General features: G+C 35.6%; 2 protein-coding genes across 2 annotated transcripts; both read right to left on the bottom strand.

Annotated features, from left to right (window-relative positions):
* Nucleotides 1-4,662: 4,662 nt before the first annotated feature.
* Nucleotides 4,663-8,010, bottom strand: LOC129877587 (receptor-like protein 7). Its single transcript, XM_055953111.1, has one exon. It carries the CDS (start codon nt 7,820-7,822, stop codon nt 4,880-4,882), a length of 2,943 nt encoding a protein of 980 aa, XP_055809086.1. The 5' UTR covers nt 7,823-8,010; the 3' UTR covers nt 4,663-4,879.
* A 13,442-nt stretch (nt 8,011-21,452) lies between these two features.
* LOC129876265 (pyruvate decarboxylase 1-like) lies at nt 21,453-24,215 on the bottom strand. The gene is made up of 6 exons (XM_055951649.1): nt 23,508-24,215; nt 23,268-23,431; nt 22,435-23,085; nt 22,219-22,336; nt 21,926-22,114; nt 21,453-21,832 (listed from the first exon to the last, which is right to left on the bottom strand). The coding sequence occupies exons 1-6, from the start codon at nt 24,024-24,026 to the stop codon at nt 21,662-21,664; spliced, it is 1,812 nt and encodes a 603-aa protein (XP_055807624.1). The 5' UTR covers nt 24,027-24,215; the 3' UTR covers nt 21,453-21,661.
* Nucleotides 24,216-26,053: the final 1,838 nt, after the last annotated feature.

Genomic DNA, 26,053 nt, shown 5'->3' with positions numbered 1-26,053 from the left:
TGTGTGATTCTTTGGGATTATGCATGTACTGGCTCAGTACCTGGACTGGGAAGGCTATATCAGGTCTGGTCATGGTGAGGTATAGGAGTCTGCCCACAAGTCTTTGATATCTTTCAGGCTGTTGCAGCAAGTGATCATCAGCACTGCTCTCAGATGGAATGAGTTCATCATATTTCACTAATGTAAGTTTTTTATTCTGCTCTAATGGTGTTCCTGTAGGTTTATCTCCTCTTAGGCCACATTCAGCAATCAGTTCCAAAGCATATTTCCTTTGGAACATATGAATTCCTTGACTGGATCTGGCACATTCAATGCCTAAGAAAAACTTCAGCTCACCTAAGTCTTTCATTTTGAATTGATTTTGTAGATCTGTTTTTGTGGCCTCTACTAACCCTGTGTTGCTCCCAGTGACTAGCAGATCATCTACATAGACTAGTACCACAAGTATATCACTGTCAACTTACCTTGTGAAGAGAGAGTAGTCATGATGACTTTGGTGAAAGCCCGGCTTCAACAAGGATTCAGTCAGCTTCAAGTTCCACTGTCTGGGGGCTTGTTTGAGACCATACAAAGATTTATGGAGTTTGCAGACTTTAGTAGAGGACTCTCCCTGTCTAGCAAACCCATCAGGGACAGTCATATACACTTTCTCTACTAAGTCCCCATTGAGAAAAGCATTATGGACATCCATCTGATGGATAAACCAACCCCTAGAAGCAGAAAGAGCTACAACAACCCTCACAGTGACCATCTTTGCAACTGGGCTGAAGGTTTCACTGTAGTCCAGACCAGTCTGCTGATTGAATCTCTTGTCTACCAGTCTAGCTTTCAGTCTTTCAACCTTACCTGTAGATTGGTATTTGATCTTGTAAACCCACTTACAGCCAATAGGTTTCTTGCCAGGAGGCAAGTCAACTAAGGACCAGGTATTGTTAGCCTCTAAGGCATCAATCTCTAACTGCATGGCTTGGACCTATTGGGGGTCAAGGGAGGCAGCTCTGTAGGAGGTTGGCTCAGAGATAACTGAATAGGCAGCAAGACAAGAGCTGTAAGATGGAGAGAGATGAGCATAGGAGATGTGAGCAGCAATGGGAAAGGAGCAGGAGTTAGCTGTAGGGGTGGTGATGAAGTCTTGAAGCCAAGAGGGGGGTCTACTATGTCTGGAGGATTTTCTGGGTGGAATGGGAGCAGCAGGAGGGAGGGATATATTAGGAGAAGTAGTGGGAGAGAGAGAGGGGTCAGGGTGTGTTGTAGAAGAAGGAGGAATGGGAGTAGAGGGAAGTTGTATAGGAGGGGAAGGAGAGTGTAGGAGTGTGAGGACTGGGAATATGGGATTAGGGGAGACTTGTACATCCTTGAAGGGAAACATGTCTTCTTTGAAGACAACATGTCTATTAACAAAGAAGGACTTAGAGTGGAGATCATACAACAGATATCATTTTTGTGAAGAGGAGTAGCCTATAAGAACAGCTGGAATAGCTCTTGGAGAAAATTTGTCAAGAATATGTGGGCAAGAGGCATAGCAGAGACAGCCAAAGAATCGAATGTGGGCTAAGGAGGGGGGATGAGAGTGGAGTAGTTCAAATGAAGTCTTATACTGGAGCAACTTGGAGGGTACTCTGTTAAGGAGATAGACTGCAGTGGTGACACATTCACCCCAGAATTTTAAAGGAACAGAGGATTGGAACCTGAGTGCCCTGGCCATCTCCAGGATGGTTCTGTGCTTCCTCTCAGCAACACCATTTTGTTGAGGTATGTATACACAGGTACTCTGATGTCGAATTCCCAGAATGGACAGCATGGCCTGAAAAGCAGCACTGAAGAATTCACTTCCATTATTAGTCCTCAGAGTTTTAACAGTGGTGGAGTAGAGGTTGTGGACCTGTGTAAAAAAATCTTTTAATACTACAATGGCATCTGCCTTAGAAGCTATAAGAAAGACCCATGTAAACCTGGAATAATCATCTACCACAGTCACAAAGTACTTCTTCCCATTATGAGTAGGAACCCTGTAGGGGCCCCAAATATCACAGTGAACCAGCTCAAATATAGCATGTGAGACATGAGTGCTTATAGGAAAAGGAAGTTTAGTTTGCTTAGCAAGTGGGCAAACAGTACAAGCAGGATGTTCATTGTCTAATACTTCAATAGTAGAAGATTTTTTTATTACATCTACAGGAACATCGCCTAGTCTTAGATGCCAAAGAGTGGCTGAAGCTGAGCTACAAACTGAGGTAACATTGCTCCTTGTAGAGACAACAGGGACTACATGCTTGACTGCTGCCTTTAGATCACCTTCCTTCAGAATGTAGAGTCCTTGATCCTCTTTACCAATCCCATTGACCTGACCACTGAAGAGATCCTGAAAAACACAGAAGTCAGGAAAGAAGGCTGCCATACAATTGAGTTCTTTGGTGAGATGTGAGACAGAAAAGAGATTGCACTTGAAGTCCGGGTCAAATAGAACATTGCTAATAAGTTGATTATCAAGAATTCGAGTACTTCCAATATGTGAGACTGATGTAACCTTTCCAGTGGGTAAGAGTACTTGTCTTCTCTCAGAAGATGGTGTTGTGTGACAAGTATGTAGTAGCTCAGTCTTGGAGGTCATATGATTTGTGGCACCAGTATCAATAATCCATCTTTTATCTACATATTTAGACACTAAAGCAGATAAAGCACTACCTGCAGTAGCTGCCTTAGCTGAGTGGTCTCCTCCATTTTCACCTCCTTTGGCTAGCAGTTGGAGGATCTGATGATACTGATCCTGTGTAAAGAATGTTGTAGGTGCATCAATATTGGACTGTGAGCTTGTAACTTCAACCTGATTAGCATATGAGTTTGAGTTGGACTGTTCTCTTTTCTTCTTTGACTTCCATCCAACTAGATACCCTTTCACTTTAAAACATTGTTCCTTAGAGTGCCCTCTATAGCCACACACCTCACACACCAGTGGGAGCTTCTGGCTCTGGAACTTTGATGGTTTGTATTGGTTATCATAGTGTCCTCTTTCTGAGTTGTCATCACCTCCTGGATGCTGACCAAAGCTGGCTCCTCCACCTTTCTTAGAGAATAAGGCAGTACTTTCTACAATTCTGGACACCACATTTTCACGACCTGTACTTGTCAGATTTCTTTGGCTCTCATGATCTACTATCAGAGAGTAGGCTTTGTTCAAGTTTGGAATTGGAGACAGCATCAATATTTGACCTCTGGCAGCGGAGTATGACTCATTGAGTCCCATAAGAAACTCAAGTAGTCTATGATACTCAAAATGCTCTTGGAACCTTTTTGATTCAGCACACGAGCACCCTGGGCATGGCATGAGGGAATCAAACTCATTCCACAGTCCCCTAAGTTGAGTGTAGTACTCAGTGACTGTCATAGTTCCTTGAGTCAAGCTGTGAATTTCTTTGTGCAGTTGAAACACATGTGCTTCATTAATTTTGTCGAATCTCTCCTTTAGATCACTCCATACCTTATGTGCATCACCAGAATAGACAATACTACTCAACAATCTCGGTGTGACAGCATTCATTATTCAGGACAGTACCACAACGTTACACCTTTCCCAGATGTCAAACAACTCAGGTGCAAACTGAGTTTTTTGGAACTTTCCGTCAACAAACCCAATTTTGCCCTTACCTAGGAGGCCAATACGCATAGATCTTCTCCACACTGCATAGTTCTCGGAGCCAGTAAGTTGAAGTGAGATTAGAGAGCTACCTGGAGTGTCATTAGGGTGGAGATATAGAGGATGGTTGTGACCTATGACTAGAGCTTCGTAGCTAGATGGTCCACTAGTTGCATGAGGCGTGTTCGGGTTCACATTGTCAGTTTCCAGTGATCCAGAGGTTTCTTTAGCTGTGTACATCTTTGTTGAAGGTTTAGAGACTGGATCGTTGGTTGACTGCCTCTTCTAGGTTTAATGAGACCTTCACGCGTTCTTCTTCTGGCCTACAGTTCTTGTAGGCTCTGATACCATGATGACTCCATCAATGGAGTCTTTACAAGCAGCTAATAGAAGTAAGAGGAAGAGAGAAAGATGAACAACAGAGATAATGCAGAGCAGAGAAGAGATGAAGAGAAGAGTGTAGAGAGAAGGGAGAGTAAAGTGAAGAGAGAGAAAGAAATATCTGTAGAATGAAAATTGTATTTACATTCAAGGGGTATTGTACCCTTATATACTACCTCTTGTACATGGTAGTGTATTGTGTATTTGTACAAATGTACTCAGTAACTAATTAACTGCTACTAACAACTTTCTAACTATATCTAACAAATTATAACTAACTCCCAACTAATTCTAACAACTTCTTAACCATGATTGCTTGCCACTATTAGCTATGGTTAACACTATTACAGAAACAGGTAGAGAGTAGAGACCATTAATATTTAGTCGTCTTAGAAGTTAACAGAAAAGTGACCAAGCTTGAGGTATATGAATAACCAGAGGGTCTACTACGGGTTCCGGATATGCAAACTCTGTACGAAAGAGAGAAAACCACAAGTGGAATGATATGTTAGCTAGATCTGCTGGAAACTAAAACTATAGAAAATGGACAGCATCCGTTTTGAATTTGGCCATTTTTCATGTCATCAATTCATGTTTATGTACAATGACTGTCAGGTTAAAATGTATCAGCTGCTCTTTTCACAGTGTTTCTCATAACATACTGGAAAAATCTTATTGCACCAAGGAATTTGGATTGCTTGAACATTCCAAATTTGTGGTATCAACATGATACAGCATACCTGAATAAAACACCCATTCAAACACTAACGACACGCCTATAAAACAGAATGTAAGACATTAAACTTCAAAACTTAGTCATAGTGCAGCAACTTTACTGGCCTTTTGTTCTACAAAAACCTTAACTTACCTTGACCTTCTCTGGTTTTTATTCCTGCCACTCTTTTTCTGCTGACCCAAAATTCTGAAAAGAAGTCTATCGATGAGCTCATTATATTTTTGGCTAAGCAAAAGCAGCCAGGTTACGATGCCAAAGGCCACAGAAGATCCCAAGGCAAAACTTATATATTTCCCATCTACTGTTTCATGTTCAGAATGTCTGCTAGGAAATTGTGATGATCCAGTCGCTGTGGTGCCACTGCACGTTTTCTTTAAAGGAAAATCGCACAGCCCTGAGTTCCCTTCAAAGGAATTTGCTGAGAATGTCTGAAGTTGGTTGCCTCTTGGAATCGTACCGGAAAGTTGATTGAAAGATAGGTTCAAGAAAGCAAGAAATGTGAGACCTGCAAGCTCGTCTGGAATTCTCCCACTTAATTTGTTTACCGAAAGATCTAAGGATCCAAGCTGAGTCAACTTTCCAAGGGCCTTTGGTATCCTTCCTGTCAATGCATTGTGTGAGAAGTTAAGAAGGTACAGCAATTTGAGATCTCCCAATACCTCTGGTATCTCTCCTTGAAAGTTGTTGCAGGAGAAATCGATGGATGTAAAAACTTCAAGAATATTCTCAATCTCCATCGCTTGACCTTTGAGAGTTAAAGTTACTCTATTTCGATAGTAGATGCCAAAGCCGATGAATTCAACTTGCAAGTACTGGTGTTGTAGCTCTGGATTGCTGCTCTTCATCATGCCTTCCCAGCTCGAGAAGTACTGTGGTAGCAGTGCTCCACTGAAATTGTTGGAAGCAATATCTACAATTTGAAGCTTTGGCCATGCTTGATTAGCTATATGACACTGGAGATCTCCATAAAATTTGTTCGACCTTAGGATTAGAACGTGCAAACTGGGTAATTTTTTCAACATGCATGGGTATGTATCTCTTATCTTATTGGTTCCAATGTCTAAAACCTCCAGAAATGCACATCTTTCCAGGGATCTTGGAACTTTTCCTTCTAAGTTATTGCTGCTGAGGTCTAAAGTTTTCAAAGTGCAATTAGGGAAAAATGTATCAGGAATAATGCCACTTAGTTTGTTTCTCCCTAATTTGAACACTATGAAACTGTTAGCCTTTTGGAAAAGACATGGAGGTATTTTGTTGTTTAAGGAGTTGTCTGACATATCAAGAAACATAAGCAGATCTAGATTGCATATGGAAGAGGGTATTGATCCCGTAAGTTTATTGTTGGCAATTGAAAAGTAATTAAGATAAGTAGGTAGAATGGGTATATCGCCCTTAATCCTGTTATTATGCAAGTCAATGACACTCCAATAATCTATCGATATGTTGTAAGGTTCTTCCAGAGACTCTAAGAAATTGCAAGAAAGATTCAGCACAGATAAACCAAAACTCCAAATCCAGCTGGGTACTTGTCCTGAAATATTGTTGTCTGAAAGGTCTAATACATTCATGTTTGACTGGTTTTTAAGGTCCGGAAACTTTTGCAACTGACATGATGCCAACCTCAATTCGCTCATTTGGGGAAAGGGAAATGAGGTTGAATTACTACCCTGCACATCAATCCTCAAGTTGTTGTAAGAAAGGTCAAGGCCACTTAACCTAGGAAGCCCCTTTACCGCTTCGATATTAATGGTCCCACTGAAGGAGTTGGAAGAAAGTGAGAGGTATGAAAGCCTATTGAGTTTAAAGAGAGACCGGGGGATCGATCCATTTAGATGGTTATAGCTCAAATCAAGTGTTTCCAGAACAGAGGAGGATGCATTCGGAAATTCATGGATTACTCCGCTTAAATGACTATTATAAAAACTAAGGTACTGCAACGACGGAAGGGAAAGGAGAACAGCTAACTGAGTTTGAGCAGAAGAAAGTGGACCATTGTTATAAGAAAGTTCAATGAGATTGAGCTTGTTAGCCTTGTGAAAGAGTGGGATCGAACCAGTAAAGCTGTTGTTTGACAAGACTAAAGAAACCAGGTTTGTCAGTTTTCCCATTGTTGATGGAATAGGTCCACTAAAATTGCAACCATTTAAAACAAGCCGGGTCAAATTTACAAGGTTAGCAATTGAATTCGGAAGCAAACCGTTGAGATTTTCATTGCCAGATAAATCAAGTTCCTGTAGAGTTGGTACCTTAAATATTTTACTTGGAAATGGACCAAACAAGTTGCACCAACTGATGCTTAGGGTTTTTAATTTTGTAAAATTTGCCAGAAAATCAGGAACCATAGTTGACAAGTTATTGGCATCGAGACGAATGACTGAAAGGAAACGAAGATTTAAAAGGATAGGATCAAGTGGACCTGAAATTTGACAGACTCTCATTGACAACACTCTCAATTGTGGTAGAGAAGAAGATAATACTGAGCATAACTCACTCCCCTTCAATGAAACATTCACTTCATCAAGGTAAAGTTCTCTAAGATTTGCTAGTTTTCCAATCAGTGTTTTCAGATCTGGCCTCTCAAGCTTTAAAATCCCTCCAGAAAGGTCAAGAATCTCTAACTTTGTCAATCTTGACAATTCCATTGGAATCTGCCCATCAAAACTAGCACTTGACAAATTCAGGTACGTCAAGTTGGCGAGCTTATATATTTCTGTTGGTATTGGAACATAGTATAGGCCATTATGAGCCAGATTGAGCTTCTCAAGATATCGAAGATGGAAGAGACTGCTTGAGTTCTCAATTCCACCATGAATGGCTTCGTCGTCCAACTCCAGAGCAAGCACATGACCTTCCTCATCACAACTTACACCTGGCCACAGACAGCAGTCAGTACTGTCTTCATCCCACCTCACTAGTTTCTTTGACCAAGAAGAGTCGAACGTGAGGTTATTCTTGAATTTAATCAACAAGGCTTTTTGATCATCCAAACATTGGCCTGAAATATAGTTACAACTGATCGGAAACACAAGCAGGATAGTGATGAAAGAAACCTGAAGGAGGAATATTTTCATAGTGATTATCAAGTGCACTACTAATGAAATTGGAGGATGAGTTGCCTTTAAATATACGTACGTAATTTTACTTTATAGGCATATGGGAGGAAAGACCAATGGCATTGACAGTGTTTAATTGGCTCGATCAATTATTAATGCTTCTAAAATTGCTCAGCTTGAATGCAAAGACTCTTTTGAAAGTAATAACTATTGGTAGGCATTCATCAAGGAAATTAAAACAAGGAATCATTCAACTTATAATACAACATGAGGTCCTACGTATTTACAAAAGGTTTGAAGTCCTAACAAAGTTGATGTCTCAAATTATTTTACACGTCTTGGGTGGTTGAAGTATCTTTAATGTCTACAACAATTTGGTTTAAATGTGTGAATTTTAGGTGTGTCATGATCACTGACCAACTCAATAATTTCACTAAGAAAATTAAAAAAATGGAGAATTGCATAGAGAGTAAATACATACACTTGTGTGACCTCTTTGGGATATATACTATTAACTAGGGCTGTTCAAAACCGTCCGCTACCGATAACCCAACCGCAAAATTGGCTTATTGGCTTATTGGTATTGAGTTATCGGATTAGCGGATGGAGAATGAATTTAAATTTTATAATTAACGGCTTATCGGTGTGGGGGACGGATTACTCAATTTTGTTATTGGGTAAACCGTTAATCCATTAAGAATTTATTATATTTTATCCCTAAATATATAAAATATGTATATTATTGATAATTTTTATTTGTAAACCTAAAATAAGGGCCAAACCTATTTAATTAAATAGGCCTAACCAATTTAATTAAATAGGCAGGCCCATAACCCATTTAAACTTAAACTGTAGAAGCCCTACTTACTAGTTACTAGTTACTAGTTACTACTTCAACTCTTCTACAAACTTCTTCCGCCTACTTTAGGTTTAGGAACTTCCGCCTAAACTTCTTCCGCCTAAATCTGCCTCAGAAATTCTAGTAGCATCCCAGAGTTGATTCTACATGCATGTCTAAAGTTGATTTTTGATGACCATATGCAGATACTTTGAAGGTAGATGATGCTTGTGGACTGCTGTTTTCTTATTATTGTTTCCTTAAGAAATATTTTTGTTAATGAGCAAATTTGATGAAGTGGGTACTAGCAGCTTTACTCCTTTCTTGGGGTGAAATAATGTTTTCTGGACCTGATCTCTTGCATTGTTCTATATTTGGGTTGTTTGACCTTTGATTTGGCAGCATCTAGTAGTCATAAAAATAAAGTCTTGAAATGGGTTGGTGAATAGAAATTAGTTTGCGGTTGTTTCCGACGGTTTGGGGGTGGGGGTGTTGTGTGGAAGGAAGGTGAAATTACTTTGCTGATTCACTTTGCATATGTTATAATGCTGTGATTTTAGTTTGTTTTTTTTTGGTACAATTTGTTCTTTGTTTATCTTAAGGTTTGTTGAGCAAATTGGCATATATGTATTTTAGAGGGATGATTTTTTTGGATAAATTTTTTAGATGGATGATTACTTTTATAAGAACATATGCTTTTGAGCTCAAATTTAATGTGTTCATCACTTCAGCTAGTGAAAATAAGAAGGAAACTTTAGTTGAGTGTGCTCAGCAGGTAAGTCTATTAAGGTCACCACCGATACACCGTCCGATAACCGTCCGATAAGTGCTAATCAGATACCAATCCAACTAATATCTTATAGGTTGGCTAGCGGATTAGTACTTTTAAAAGCCGATAACCGTTAAGTCAAACCGATAAGCATAATAATTCGTCCAATCCGTCCGATAAGCACCCCTACTATTAACCATGGAATATATACTATTAATCGTGAGTTTACGATATAGTAGTTATTATAGAACAATTATTTATTCAATTTTAATAAAATTTTAATAGATCATATATTCGTTTATGTGTCTATTTACTTATATAGTAGATGATTTAGTGTATAAAGTTTTAGTTTATACACAGAGGATTAAATCATCGGTTCTTATAAGTATAAAGTTTTTTGTTCAATCTAAGATGGAAATTGGACAAGCCGTCGGTATGATTGTAGCACAAGATTATATGTAATTTATCTTGATTATGGGAACGGTATAGTTTCAACTTCTTGTGCTTGTGCATTTTGTATGTATTAAATGGGACCGAGTAGAGATAGTTGTTTTAGACTGACTGACCAAAGCATATTCTCTAAACTATTAGATGTACTTATATTCTTAATCCTGATATAACTATTATGATCTGTATATATTAATTACCGTTTTGATTTATTAAAATGTGAGATTTTGATATGGGTCAATATGCCTGATAGATTGGATGATAATAATATATATTGGTGAAATAATAAGTTAGTTGATGAAATCCATGTATCGATATAGAGATTGATAATATGTCTTTTGAGAAGCTTATAAGTTTTCATTGTGTTAAACCTTGCAAGTGGATTTATTAATCCGACACATGAAATAAGTTAAACAGTGATCTAAAGAAAATTAATTTTTAAAGTTAAATTCGTTAGTAATTTAATTTATTGATTAGTATTTATAATCTTAACATGGAGAATTACATAACTGTTTAATGGAAAATTTCAAAATATAAATGGAGGAGTGCAATTACGAATTTCTAGTGGAATGATTTGTAATTTATTATGGTAAGAATAATTCAAATTAATTATTTGAATTATTTCCATAATAGGGAGCCTCAGTAATTAATTCTGTGGTTCCTACAGTGCTCATATTTAACTAGAAACTCAAAATCTTATTCCTAGGATAAAAGGATAATACATGTTTTCAGTTTTAGATCTAGATTGGGAAAAGGTTGTGAACTTGGGATCACTGTAGAAGACAGTAGATTTGCAGTCTAACTTGTAAAATCGCTTGAAGGTACCTGCTCACGTTTCAAGAGGTATTTATCGAATTAAATTTTAATAAGTTTATGTGTTTGAGCATGATTGTATGTGTTCTAGCATAAACGTATGTGTTATCTATTATTCACGTAAGCAGTATAATTCTGGTATGCTTCTGTTGTGCATATAGTTTTGCCAACAATTGGTATCAGAGCCACACTTACATCTAAATAGATAACCAAAATAACTGTTTCTTGGTGAATCAATACATATTCCTAAAGCATGTTCTTAAAGATCAAAGTGCAATTTCATAGATTGCTATTGAAGTCTTCGAAGACAAATGGAGGAATAATTGATATGCAGGGGAGAATAAGTCTGGATACACAAACTAAATCTAATTCACTGGAGTTAGAATTGTAGCAAACTTATTTGTGAATTAAAAATAAAATAAAATTGGGTTTTGGTTCACATGAACCGTGTTTGCTCCAAATTATTTGTGTTTCCTGTTTTTTATCACGTGATTTGAGTAAGGAACTATAACCTTACTGAGCAAATTTGAAAAAGAGTAGGCGCAAGGATACGGTGATTCAGTATTCTATATCGAAGTGATTTATTTATTTAAAATAACCCAAAATTCTTAAAAGTTTTATACATGTGAAATTATTGATGTATGAATTGAGAATTATCATTAATAAATAGGATCTACGAAAGTGATCCTCAATGCATCATGTATAGATTGTCCCAAGTGAAAACTGGCGGTGAATATTTATTTACATAAATGAAGAATTACCTTAAGATGTTAGTAATGCTTAATTAATTCATGAGAAGACATATCGAGGTTTTCACTCAAAAGGAGAAAGCGTAATATCTTGAATTCTCAGATGTATTAGTCGAGAGGACAATTTGATATAAGAAGGTGTTGTGTGTCATAGAAAAAAGGAGTACACAACGTATGCCTTGTGCTCATGGGATAATTATAAAAAGAGAATGAAAATCTGGATCAGGTTATTTAATTTTAACTATGCCTAAAACGGTTAATTTTTAAATTTGGTCATAGTTTGGAAATTATAAATTTTATGATCTGTGATTAACCTGAAATTTAATGGATCCATCGGAAACGGCCAGATGAGTGATGTGTTTTAGATAGTTTGTCTGATTAAAAGTTGATTTAAATTTGATAAGATCATTCTTTATGTCAGTTATATTTATGTGATTTAACATGAATTGATATGTGATTTAACATGAATTGATATGTGATAAGAATGTATGTCATGTTGTTTTGATTCCTAAAGATGCTTAAATCACTTGAATTAAAATTTGGTCATAGCTTTGAAAATAATGATCTTTTATAGACTTCAAATGACCTGAAATTTGATAAGTTCATTGGAAACGGCCTAGTAAGAAATATTCCTTGCTATGAGGTTATGGTTCTTGAGATCGTTAAGATGATTTTAAGTTCTTTCAGATTAAAATGTGATTTAGTATGCAAATAATTCTTTATCAGACTTATTTATGTTATTACACGTGATGATTTAACAACAACAACAACAACCCAGTGAAATCTCACAATATGGGTCTGGGGAGGGTAAAGTGTACGCAGATCTTACTCCTATCAAGATAGAATGGCTGTTTTCGAGAGACCCTCGGCTAAATAGAAGCATAAAATGAGGTCAGATAAGGCTAAGAAGTTCAAAGCAATATGAGAAAGAAAATAACAAAAGCGACACAGATAAAATAGAGTAATCAAAGTACAGAAAGTAATAGATAATAATAAAAATCAGAGCACAAAAAATTATAATGCGCTAATGCATTTACTAATACAAAAGAATAACAAGACTATATACTAGCCTTCTACCCTAATATGGTCCTCCACACTCTCCTATCTAAGTTCATATCCTCGGTAAGCTGTAGTTGCGCCATGTCCTGTCTAATCACCTCTCTCTAATATTTCTTCGGCCTACCCCTACCTCTTCTAAAACCATCCATGGCCAACCTCTCACACCTCTGCACTGGGGCATCTGTGTCTCTCCTCTTCACATGCCCAAACCATCTCAGTCGCATTTTGCGCATCTTGTCTTCCATCGAGGTCACTCCTACCTTGTCCCAAATAGCCTCATTTCTAATCATGCCGCTCTTGGTATGCCCACACATCTATCTCAACATTCTTATCTCGACAACTTTCATCTTTTGAACGTAAGAGACCTTAACTAGCCAACACTCTGCCCCATATAACATAGCCGGTCTAACCACCACTTTGTAGAACTTGCCCTTAAGTTGTGGTGGCACCTTCTTGTCATATAGCACACTGGAAGCAAGCCTCTATTTTATCCACCCTGGCCCAATACGATGTGTGACGTTATTGTCAATCTCCCCGTTGCCTTGCATGATAGACCCAAGGTACTTGAAACTACTTTTCTTTTGGATGGCTTGGTCACCAAGCCTAACTTTCGCGCCAACCTCCTGAGAAGTCACACTAAATTTGCACTCTAAGTACTCTGTCTTGGTCCTACTCAGCTTAAACCCTTTAGACTCCAAGGTGTGTCTCTAATCCTCCAGTTTAGTGTTAACTCCGCTACGAGTCTTATCGATCAGGACTATGTCATCCGCGAAAAGCATACACCATGGCACCTCACCTTGAATTTGTCACGTCAATCCATCCATCACCAAGGCAAATATAAAAGGACTAAGAGCTGATCTTTGATACAACCCCATCATAACTGGTAAGTACTCTAAGTCCTCTCTTACTATCCTTACCTTAGTTTTGACACCCTCATACATTTACTTGATCACCCTAATGTATGACACATGTACACCTTTAGCCTCCAAACATCTCCATAGTATCTCTCGTGATAAAGTCCTTTTGCATACCTTTCATAGTTCTTATTTCTATTTTCAATGAGTGTGAGCTAAGAACATGTCTTAGCCCCCGCCAAGTCTATGATGTAGAGGTATTGTTGGACATGTATAAGCAAGGTTTGAATAATTTAATTCTCATTTAAATATTTCCCTTAGTCCCATTATCCCCTATATTTTTGCTTGTTCTTAAATTTCATTACCTATGAAAAATTAAATGAATGCTAATAGGCTTGGGTCAGGTACCTCCGAGTGTCTCATTCGCCATGTCACATTTAGGTTCTAGGCTTGGGTCTGACACTATGGAAATTGGGCTTAAAACCTTCTGCTAAGAGTCGTGGAACCTGGTCTTAGGACTTTAGTGAACATTCCATTAGCTACTGGAATGTAGCACAGGGTTTATGAGATGTCCTAATGGATCACAGGGTGTGACGGGTTATACAAAGGACACGTGAAGAAGGCTTTGAGGTCTGGGCTTAGGGACATCTTTACAGACGTCTCCTATAGTATGTAGAAATGTAGACCCACTCGTAGAAGAGCCCCAACTCTAGAAAAAAAATTCTAAGTGTTGGGGGACCCTAAGAGTGCCACCTATGACTCATAGAACTTCGACGAGTCATAGGTTCCCACTCGTGGCCACTGAACAATGCACTTGTCCTCATTTTCCTTTTGGCTCCTTATGATTGGCTTTTTCTAGGTCGATGAATACCATATGCAAGTCCCTCTTCCTCTCCCTATATTGCTTCACCAGTCTCCTCATAAGATGGATGACTTCTGTAGTTGAGAGTCCCGGCATAAATTCGAACTGGTTCTCTGAAATAGATACGCCTCTCCTCACCCTCATCTCCACCACTCTTTCCCACACTTTCATAGTATGACTTAGAAGCTTGATACCTCTATAGTTGTTACAGTTCTAGATATCTCCCTTGTTTTTGTATAGAGAGATAATTACGCTCGACCTCCATTCTTAGCGCATCATTTTCGTCTTAAAGATGACATTAAATAACCTAGTCAGCCACTCTAAACCTACCGAGCTCGCGCTCTTCCAAAATTCCCAGGAATCTCGTCAGGTCCGTCGCTCTTCCCCAGCGCATCCTACGCACATCACCCTTAACCTCTTAGACCGTAATACTTCTGCAGAACCTAAAATCGTGACGCCTCTCTATGTTCCAACACAATCTCTCTGTCCCCTTCTTCATTCAAGAGTTTATGGAAGTATGAATGTCATCTCTGTTTAATGAGGGTCTCCTCTACCAATACTTTTCCATGCTCGTTCTTAATGCACTTCACTTGATCCACATCGCATGCTCTTCTCTCTCGCACCCTTGATAGCCTAAACAATTTTCTATCCCCGCCTTTCTCTTCTAGTTTAGCATAAAGGCATTCAAAAGCTACCGTTTTTGCCGTCGAAACTGCCGACTTTGCCTCCTTCCTCGCTATCTTATAAAGTTCCCTATTCGTCCACTTCTCCACCTCATCCTTCCTTTCTATCAACTTCGCATATGCCATCTTCTTTGCTTTCACCTTTCCTTGCACTTCTCCATTCCACCACAAGTCCCCTCGATGCCGACCACGGCTACCTAGCGAGACTCCCAACACTTCCCTTGCTACAACCCTAATAGAACTAGCCGTCCTATCCCACAAACTGTTCGCATCCCTACTACTATTCCAGGCCCCCATATCCTTCAATTTCTATCCCATCTCTAGGGCACTATCCGTGGTCAAAGTCCCCCATATGATCTTAGGTCGATCATCCCCGACCCTCTTCTTCCTCGTCATATTGATTCCTAAATTCATCACTAAGAGCTTATGTCGGGTCGTAAGATTGTCGATCAGAATGACCTTACAGTCTTTGCACAAACCTTTATCATCCTTTCTAAGGAGTAAAACATCTATCTGAGTCTTAGCCACCGAACTACGGAAGGTTACCAAGTGGTCCTCCTTCTTTGGAAAACTCGAATTGGCTATCACCAACCCAAAAGCACTTGCGAAATCCAAAAGTGCAACTCATCCTCCATTTCTGTCCCCAAAGCCAAATCTTTCATACATATCATCATACCCTCCCGAAATAGACCCGATCTGCCTATTGAAATCTCCTCCCACGAAAAGCTTCTTAGTAGGCGGTATGCCTCCCACTAACTCATCCAAATCCTCCCAAAAACGCCTCTTATCCTCCTCGCCTAAGCCCGCTTGGGGCGCATAAGCACTAATAATGTACGATTAGTGCTTGGCTTTAAGAAGAACACTTCAGTTACTTCCCAAGTATCTATTGATTATGTTGAATGTACGATTATGTTGTTTTGCAGCTTACTCCAGGCCAACCGCACCCATCTTCACCTAGAAAAGCACCTGCTTGATCAAGTAGCATATTTTCTTAATTACTATTTTTGAAAATTAAACCTATCACCCTTTGTTAGCTATGTCTATTAGATGAAAACTATAGTTTAGCAAATTAAATAGCTAATTAATAGTTTGCTTAAAACTTGCTGCAAATTGATTGTGGCAGTCATAACTACGCGAGTCAAGAAAATCATAACTACGAGAGTGAATGATGGGTTTGAGTCTTTTAATAGGTGGATTTGAGTCTTTAAATTGATGGAGTGGGTGCTTATGTGGATATCTTACTTGGCATAAATTAATATACATGGGATACCATATTTTATTCCGTCAAACGGAGTTGTAGAAGTGAGTCAATAGTATGAGTGAAGGGTATTTTTGAGCCAATAGTATGAAGAAAAAGATATTTTTGAGCCAAAATATAATTTAACAGTATAAGTGCTCTATTTCAAATAGTTAAAAGATAATTTTGGCCATTTTCCGTACTAAGTTCAATGCCCTCTTAAATCAATCAAAATACCCAATTAGGCTAAGGAATAGTGCAAGCTGAGATGCACTCACTGCGATTATATTTTTTTACCGTAAACTATATAAATTAGTGAAACTATTTACTCAAATTGGACCTAACTCAAATTATTTATCTTTATTGGACTCATGATCCAAACTATGTACGTGTCTACCCCAATTTCTCTTTTCTTATTTCGGTCATGACATCACCATCACAACTATGAATTAATCATTTGTGATACTATGTCGGTATATTGATACCTATCGATATCATATAGGATTGGATTCTTTTTAAAAGAAATAAATAAGAAACAATTAAGAGAAAATTATGAAAGTCACAATCTTATTTATTAAATTCTAAATTAGTAGGAAATATGTTTTATAATTTTTCGTCTTTTTGCAAATTTTAAAAAAATGTATCTAAATTATGACTCCTTTTTTAACTATTTTTAAATTAAAATATTGAAAAATTGAAAAATAATCAATAACATCATGATAGTATGTAGATATACCGTAATGGTATCATGAATGATTGAGTAGTCTCATCGAAGGACTGAAGTAAACCTCAATGAAAAAATTGCTCAGTTACTCTTTGATACCGTCTTAGTATATTATACTTTAATGGTATCAAAGAGAAAGAAGCAGTCCTTCAATAAGACACTGCTCAGTTACTCTTTGAAGAAAAAAGGATGGGCGTTGGTAACATCACACGAATTTAAAATTAAAAAATATATAAAATAATAAAGTATTTAAAGATAAATATTTACTTTTTTGAAATACAAGTGTTCTTTCCCTATTTTTTATTGTCATTTGAGGAGTTGTGGCACTGGGTCCTTAAAGAAACGAATTAATTGATGTATAAGAGTGTGTTTGGTACGAAGGGAAATATTTTTTGGAATTTTTTTCATGTTTGATTAGCTTAAATGTTTTGAAAAATATTTTTCAAATTAATTTATTTTTCTCAAATTTGAGGAAAATGACTTCTTTCTAAAAACTAAGGAAAATATTTTTCAAAACTCTCCTCCTATCACGGCCCCCTCCCCCCCCCCCCCCCCCAAAAAAAAAAATTCTTTCTCAAGAAAAAATTAAAAGTTTATTTTTGAAAAATATTTCACATTTTGAAAAAAAAAATTACCCATCCCTTCCCCGATCCCCAAAAAAAATTTAAAACTTTATTTTTTTGAAAAATATTTTAAAATTTAAATTATTTTTTTTTACCCCGTCCCTACCCTTCCCCCCTCGCCTTACCAGCCCCCTACCCCACCCTCACCCCTTCCCCACTCCCCAAAAATATTAAACTTTTATTTTTGAAAAATATTTCAAATTTTAAAAATTTTATTTTTTTACCCCACCTCCAAGCCCGACCCCCTTCCATCCCCCCACCCCACCAATCCCCCCCTCTCCACATATACAAAAAACAAATTAAAAAAATAATGTTTTTACCCCACTCCTACCCCTCCCCCTGCCAGTCCCCCTAAAAAAAATTAAAATTTTCTTTTTTTTAACCCCACCCCATCCCTTACCCCGACTCCGCCCAATCCACCCTCTAGCCCCCCACATACACATATAAAAAAAAATTAAAAATTTATTTTTGAAACATATTTCAAGTTTTGAAAAAATTATTTTTTTCACCCCACTCCTAACACCGACCCCGTGTCAGACCCCAACTCCCCCACCCCCACCCCACTCCCAAAAAAATTAAAAAAATATTTTTTTAAAAAAATCAAATTATTTGAAAGTTAGGTCTAGGGTTGGGTGTGGTCGAATTTCAGTTCGAAAGTCGGGATCGATTTTAAATTTGGAAGTCAAATCTTGAGTTGAAAGACGAATTGGGTCCCAAATCAAAGGTCGAAATCGGATTCCAAATCAATTACTAGGATTGATTTTCATATCAGAAACTATTTTACTAAAAATATTTTCTACTCTCTGGCCAAAAATAAAAGATATTTTCTAAAAAAATATTTTCATTCACTAATCAAACAATAGAAAATAATTTTTGGAAAATATTTATTATTCGCCAATCAAACATGAGAAAACAAATTAAAAACTAACTTATTTTTCAAGAAAACATTTTCTTTCGTACCAAACACACCCTAAATCCCATAAAGTTTGAGTATTGGCCTATTGGATAGTGATTTATTTGAATATGAACGTACAGACAAAAGTCGGAAACTTTTCTCACTTGTAAATTGTAATAAATATATTCGAAATGGTGCTTGAAAAACCGTCAGCACCCGTTTGAATCTTTTGTCCTTGAGTAGGTTAAAACTTTTTAAATGTTTTCCATGGACGATAATGTATTGTTGAATTTTATTTTTTTTGTGTTTATTATATAACCCAAAAAATATTTTGAGAAAAGATTCAAAGTTGTTTTTAATAAATTAGAAATGGTTAAAAAATATCCTTATTCCATATATTGGATTAAATTTGTCCCTCTTTCCACCTATTAAGTCAAAAATATTCTTAACTTATTAGAAATAATTTTAAAATGTCATCATTCTACTTATTGGATCAAAAATACCCTTAACTTATTAGAAATAGTTCAAATTTATCCTCCTTCACATGGTAGTTCATATATTTTATTTATTTAAGAAAATACTTCTATTAGGTAAGACAAACAATTAGATAAGCAAACAATAATTTTCCAAAATAAAAATACGGGGAAGGGCCAAATATACCCCTGTACTATTGAAAATAATTTAAATATACCCTCTTATTATACTTTGACACTGATTTGCCCTTGTAACTAATAGAAACACACGTGGATGGCCAAGATTAAGAGAACACATCCAATTGAACTATTTCTAATATGTTAAAGGCATTTTTGATCCGATAGATGAAATGATGATATTTTTGAACTATTTCTAATATATTAATGACATTTTTGACCCAATAGATGAAATGAGAGACAAATTTGATCCCGTAGATGGAATCGTGGAAGGATGTTATTTTTAAATCATTTCTAATACATTAAAGACATTTTTGAACTTTTTCTAAAATATATATTATCCTAAAAATATTTGTACATAATCTAGAGTTCTAAACAAATACTATGGGCATAGGGATGTGGGTGGTGGGGATGGGGACTATGAAGGTGGTGGTAAAGATGAGATGCGTTGGAGGGTACGTTACTTTAAGTATTTTTATTTTTCCTACTTTCAATAGAAAAATCATTTTTCAAGACCTTATTTTCCTAGAAAAAATATTTTTCAAAATTTTTAACCAATCGAATATAATAAAAAAATATTTTCCACCGTATCAAACACACCCATAATGTCGAAACTTTGAATAATTTTTCAGAAAAATGTTTTCTTTTGTGAAACTCTTGTTACTGGTAATAGATTCCAAAATGGTGCTTGATGCCTATTTCCAAAAATATTTGAAATGTGCCTTAGCTTGTTAGATGTGGGATTTGCCTGTACTCTACTACTCTTTATTAAGTAATTTTTTTCTCCTCCTTAATAATCTCTTTTAATCAAGAAATTCACGAGGATCTGTGGGTCATAGTATATTAATTATTAGGTATAAAACCCGAACCCGATGAATAATGAGCTTCTCTATATTCTTCTCTACTTAAATTTTTATCTGCATTTGAACATATGACTTATCAAATTTACATATCAAACATTGTGCTTTTACTATTAGATCAAAGTCCTAGGGTTAATACGAGAGGTAATCCTAGTAAATTTTATTGACCTACTGGATTAGAAGCTTCTCAAGCTTAAAATTTTACTTTTCTAGCTATAGACTACTGTTTTGGAATCAATTTAAAATTTGCTTAGGAACTTACTGAATTATTGGGGTAGTAATTACTAGCCTAATAATTACGCTAATTTTTTTTTTGTTACAGTGTAATTTTAGTGTAATTACACTTATTCTGTTTGGTTGCACAAGTGTAATTACAAGGTTATATTAAATTTTTAAAATAAAATTTAATTTTCTAAATTTAAAATTTATATTAGACAAATAAGGATCTTTATAAATGATATTAAATTAAATATTAATTAATAAACATATGTTCTTAACTAATATTATAAAAAAAATTATTTATATTTTTTAAATTAGTATATTTTAAATAATTTAATCGAATAAACTAAAAGTATAAGATTTTTATGAACATCATGATATGTATGTTTGAAAAAATGTTAATATTATAAATATAATGCCATAAAATTATTAAAACATTTGACTTGATATTTTACCCTGAAAAACATTTATTTTTTAAAATTATTAAAACATTTGACAAAATAATACTCTATCAAGTTTAATTAAAAAAATAAATATTTTGCAATGTAAAATATCAAGTCAATAGTACTAAAACAAATGAAATTAAAAATATGGCATAAATACTAAATTCAAAATAAAAAATTTAACATAATGTTCTTATATCAAATTTTAACACAACATACATAAATATGATTTTAAAAATTAGAATACTAACAAAATTATTTTAAAAAGGAATAGAATAATAAATAAATAAATAATATAAAAATTTGCATGGAATGAAAAAGTAAAAATTGAGAATGAGAATGAAATGAAATATAAATAAAAAAAAATAAAACCATATATATAGAAAATAGTAGAAATAAAAAATAAATTAAAATAAAAAAAATATAAATATAAATATAAATAAAAGAAGAATTTTAAAAAGCTTCATGTAATTAATTATATGATGCAATTACACCAATTTCTTAGTAATTACTTGATCTTTCCAAACATGCTCTTAGTGTTAAATATACCATTTTCATGTCTTTTTAAAATAAAATACATAATTTCTAGTATAGTGGCATAGGAATGTATTAAGTCTTTTTTTTTTTTTTTTCATATTATCAATTTTTTTATTTCAATATCTCAAGTTAAATTTATCTTAATTTTAATTTTCAAGAAAAATCTTCTTATAAACACTCAAAAAAAAATATGCATTACAATGTTATAATGTTGAATGACCGTAGAACTTTATTTGATATTTTAAAATTTTAAATTAAAGTATTCAAAACTTATTATCTACTAATAGGATTTTTTAGAACAAAAAGATAATATTTTAAGGGTGTTAACGTTGAGTCATCCATGATTCTCACATAACAAGGTGACAAAGTTTCGTAGAAGACATCAATTTAAACAAAAAAATTGGTTAATTAAAGAGACAACATACCCAATATTGATAATTTTATGAACAAACAAAACTAGCAGTACCTGACAAAAACTTTGTTAAATGAAAGACACAACATCCCCAATGTGATAGGAAGTAGAAACTAAACATGAAAGAAAACGTGGGAACTTGCCAACTTGAGAACAGTAACTTGCTATGAACATTCAGTCATTTTACTGAGGATTTGGTAGACGACTATTAGCTGCTGAGACTCTAGAACCCCATTCAAGCAGCTCTTTGCTGGTGTCATCCTTGTGAACAATCACTTCAATGAAGCACAAGCTGTCTTTCTTAGTTTCAGTTGCAGTTTCAATTGCTTCCACAAGCTCCTCTTCGCAACGAACCTAGTACAAGAATGCATTACTTTAGTTGAATAATAGTACTCTCTTTTAAACTCAACTAATGATATTAATGTTGGATAGAGAAATTCCTCTCACCTTTGTTGTCCAACATTTTCCTTCCCCATTGTGGATTGCATCGACTAGTCCAGTGTAATTCCAGTTCTTAATCACATTGTAAGGTCCGTCGTGAATCTCAACCTCAATTGTGTAACCACCATTGTTTATCAAGAAGATGATGGTCCTCTGACCACATTGCAGCATTGTTGAAATATCCTGCGCAGTCACCTGCAACAAATATTTGCCATATAGAATGATAAGAACGCGATGGAATAGATGAACACAAACAAACTCATTGTGTTGAATTCAGTTCACAACATAAATCATTTCACCTGAAAACTACCATCACCAATGAAAGCAATCACCCTCTTTTCTTTTGCTGCTTGTGCATAACCAAGAGTTGCTCCAACAGACCAACCAATAGATCCGTACTGCATTTGGAACTCGTACCTGAACACGCGGAATACCAGAAGTCATTATGATGAACACACAACCAAATACCAATTAAACGAAATACTTGGAATTTCACATTGTCATTTGGTGCTTACCCACATCCCTTGGGCAGTTTAAGTTTCTGGCAATTGAACCATGAATCCCCTGTCTCAGCAATCACAGCAGTGTCACCAGACAACATCCTCTGAATGTGCTCAAAGAGAACATTAACCCTCAATGCTTCTTTAGGCTCACACTTGGGAGGATGTCCCTCTGGAACATAAATCCTACGATAATTCTCATATGCAGTCGGGTTGTGCTTTAGCCTCTTGCCCAATGTAGCAAGGAAATCCTTCATTAGAATACAACCAAATGCAGGTCCATTACCAATAGTCACACGATCTGGCTGTACAATGATAGCTTTCTCTTTCTTGAGAAGCAGAGAATACCCAACAGAGCTATAGTCATTAAAAATAGGTCCAGCAAACAAGTAAGCATCAGCTGATTCCACAATTTCAGAACAGAAGGCCGTGCTCACTGCACCCCAATAAGTTCCAATGAAATGAGGGTGGTTTTCTGGAACCATCCCCTTAGCTGATGGCATCACTGCAACAGCATATCCACTTGCATCAGCCAATTCAACAAACGCATCACACGCCTTTGCAACACGCAATTTTGGCCCTCCCACAATGACTGGTTTCACAGCTTTGTTTAAGAACTCTGCAGCTGCCTCCACTGCTGCTTCCAAACCCATCTTGTTACTCAATCTAATACCAGAAAACATACCATACAATTAAACACCAATGAATATGATCATATGTCAACAACACATATAAATCAAATTAAATTAACATCTTAAAACTTTCTGCAGAATCAAATATTGTCATACAAAAAGGAAAACAGAGCATATTATAAGAGGATAAAACGAAAAATTCTCAAAATTACATACCTGGGAGAGATGCAAAATGGAACTGGTTCACGGCTAAAAGTAGGGTGTGGAATCCCCGGCAAGTTACAGCTTATGCTTATATAAACCGGCTTACTCTCTTTCAACGACGTAGAGATCGCTGTATCGATCATTTCATGTGCATCCTCTAAGTTATTCACCACAGCCTGAAAACCCAAAAAAAAAAAGTTACAATCATTTTTGCTCAATTCAGACCCAATTCATTAAAATACTAAAATCTACCTGATAACAAGTGACAGTTTGAAAGCAACGAAGTTCTTGACTAAAATCGGGTAACCCAATAGTATGATGAAGGATTCTGTTAGTTCCATAATCATTAGAATTAGGGCCACCGACAATGCAAATCAATGGAAGATTCTCACTATAAGCACCAGCAATAGCATTAAGAACACTAAGTCCACCAACAGTGAAAGTCACAACACATGCCCCAACACCACGGGCTCTAGCATACCCATCAGCAGCATATCCAGCATTTAGCTCATTACAACACCCAACAAATTTAAGCCCAGGTTCATCGATCAGGTGATCCAGCAATGTCAGGTTGAAATCACCGGGAACACCGAAAACATCGGTGACACCGACTTGCACTAAACGGCGTGCTAAGTGACGACCCAGTGTGGAGTCCGGCGAGTTGAACGGAACGGATGGAGTGTGAATGGTTACGGCGTTACCGGTCGGCAAACAGCCCATGTCGTTGTGCGGAGGTTTACACGTGTCAATTGATCCGATCTTTACATCCATGACGAATTTGAGTAATTTTCAGAAAAAGGTTTATAAATGATTATGAGTACTATTTTTGAGGAGTTTCTTGGGTTTTATAAGAAGAAAAATAATGTTTAGTAGAAAATCAGGGGGCGGCCTTTGGGATTTTTTGTTTTTGTTGGTATTGGTTTTACTATTTCATTTCCACCACTCTATAAAGAACAACACAAGGCCGATGGTTTAAATAAGTGAAGAAACAGTGGGAAAGTGGTTAGATTTTTGAGAAATGACTAGAAAAAGTTGATTTGAGTTTTGGCAAATGAAAAAATTGGCATAATACGTGGCTGATATTTATTTATTTTTGCCGTGCATGAGACTTTCATCTCACACGGCTCTCGAAAAAAGATAGCGAAAAAAATTATCCCTAAAGTCGAGTTTTGAATATCATTAATGAAGATTCTAATTCTACCACTATATTTATATATTATGCCAAAAGATATTTGTATTTTGAAAAGAGATTCCAAAGACTAGGGAAGGTTTTTGTCGAACCAAAAATAAAAAAAAAAGGACAAGGAGTTAACGGCGCACATATCGAATTCAAATTACGCAATTATTCTTTGTAGAGTAAATATAAACTTTGAGAAAGTGTAGTAGGAGCATAATTACATTTTTTTACAGGGATGCGTTTGAACTTACTTAGATGAACCTTTACTGTACCGAATTTTTTTTTTTTTTTATCTCTTGTCAATGCGGTATGGAAAGATTCTATTCACAGAGAATCGAACAAAAACCACATAGTCGTAGGTCATAAGAGGGAGAATCACTTTTCTACTCGTCCACTTTTTCGTTAGAGAAGAGGAGAACACATGTATTATATTATGTGGTATCGTTTAACTTAATATAAAAATGATTTTTTTAAAACATAATATTTAAAATTTTTAATTTAAAATATATTAAAATATTTGTGTGCTCACCCAATAAACGCGATTTTGATCCAAAATGCAAATACAGGGAGCTAGCCTTGGGTTAGCTTAATGGTTTTTCGTTTAGGAGAAAACAGACAAATGAGTAGAGGCTGTCACAAAGCTACTCCAGAGTTGGCCTGTCCCCACCATACATTAAATTGGCTGCCACTTACTTTCACAGTTTTAATTTATGTGATATTTAATATAATTAATTTTTAAAATAAAATAAAAACAAATATTTAAAATTATTTCAAGATCATAAGTTGTGATTCTCAAATTAATATAACAAAAAAAATTATTATAAAATATTAATTAAAATTTATATAATTTGAATAAAAATTATTGTATAAAATGAAATGAAAACAATTTTTTTTTAGTGATTTTGTCGGTTCACGAGTTACCTTCTTTATATAGTCAAATTAAAGAAGAGTACTGTCTGTAATCAAAACCAATCACGTTTTGCTCTCTGCTCTAATGACCTTTTTCTTTTATTCGACTGGCTTCGTGGATGGTTTTGTATCCATAAGACATGTATTTACTTACCTGTTTTAATTTACACTGACATATTTTAAATTATTAAATATTATAATTCATATAAAAAAAATTATACAGTTTTAAAATATATTAATTATATTTCAAAAAAATTGAAATTGTCATATTTAAATACTGAATAAAATCAAAAGATTTAACGTTCGAAAATAAATTATATCACTTAAATTGAGTCGTATAAATTTGACCTTTCTCTTCTAGACTATTCATCCTTGGACTCCAAGACAAACATGCGTGACTTTTATAACGCGAGTGTTGTGGCGGCGCCTAAGGCATCCAAATAAAACAAGAAGAATGAGGTATTAGTTCACGCACTTGGCATCTCGCAGTGCGAATACGTAATTGCAGGAGATGTTCAAGAAAAACTAAAATTTCGATTCTAACAAAAACTCGAAATAAAATTAAACTCGTATTAATTTGAAATTTTGTTTTGGTTGCTTTAAAAGGTTGTCCAGACAGTCATAATAGTTTCTTGAGAAATGCTTGAATAATACTTATTCCCCCAATGTGGCTTTGTTAGGATTTTGCACTAATTTATTTAGGAAAAAGGAT

Source organism: Solanum dulcamara, chromosome 12, assembly GCF_947179165.1.
Source record: "Solanum dulcamara chromosome 12, daSolDulc1.2, whole genome shotgun sequence".
Taxonomy (NCBI): Eukaryota; Viridiplantae; Streptophyta; class Magnoliopsida; order Solanales; family Solanaceae; genus Solanum; species Solanum dulcamara.
Note: the sequence above shows the minus strand (reverse complement) of the source record. Positions and strands in the feature narration are given on the sequence as shown.

What these genes read in the sequence shown, in the direction of transcription:
- LOC129876265 (XM_055951649.1), bottom strand. Translation starts at nt 24,026, where the DNA reads ATGGATGTAAAGATCGGATCAATTGACACGTGTAAACCTCCGCACAAC. An exon ending in AAACTGCCCAAGGGATGTGG is followed by an intron (nt 22,337 to 22,434) that starts GTAAGCACCAAA and finishes CCGCGTGTTCAG; the next exon opens with GTACGAGTTCCAAATGCAGT. An exon ending in GAAAATGTTGGACAACAAAG is followed by an intron (nt 21,833 to 21,925) that starts GTGAGAGGAATT and finishes TTCTTGTACTAG; the next exon opens with GTTCGTTGCGAAGAGGAGCT.
- LOC129877587 (XM_055953111.1), bottom strand. Translation starts at nt 7,822, where the DNA reads ATGAAAATATTCCTCCTTCAGGTTTCTTTCATCACTATCCTGCTTGTG.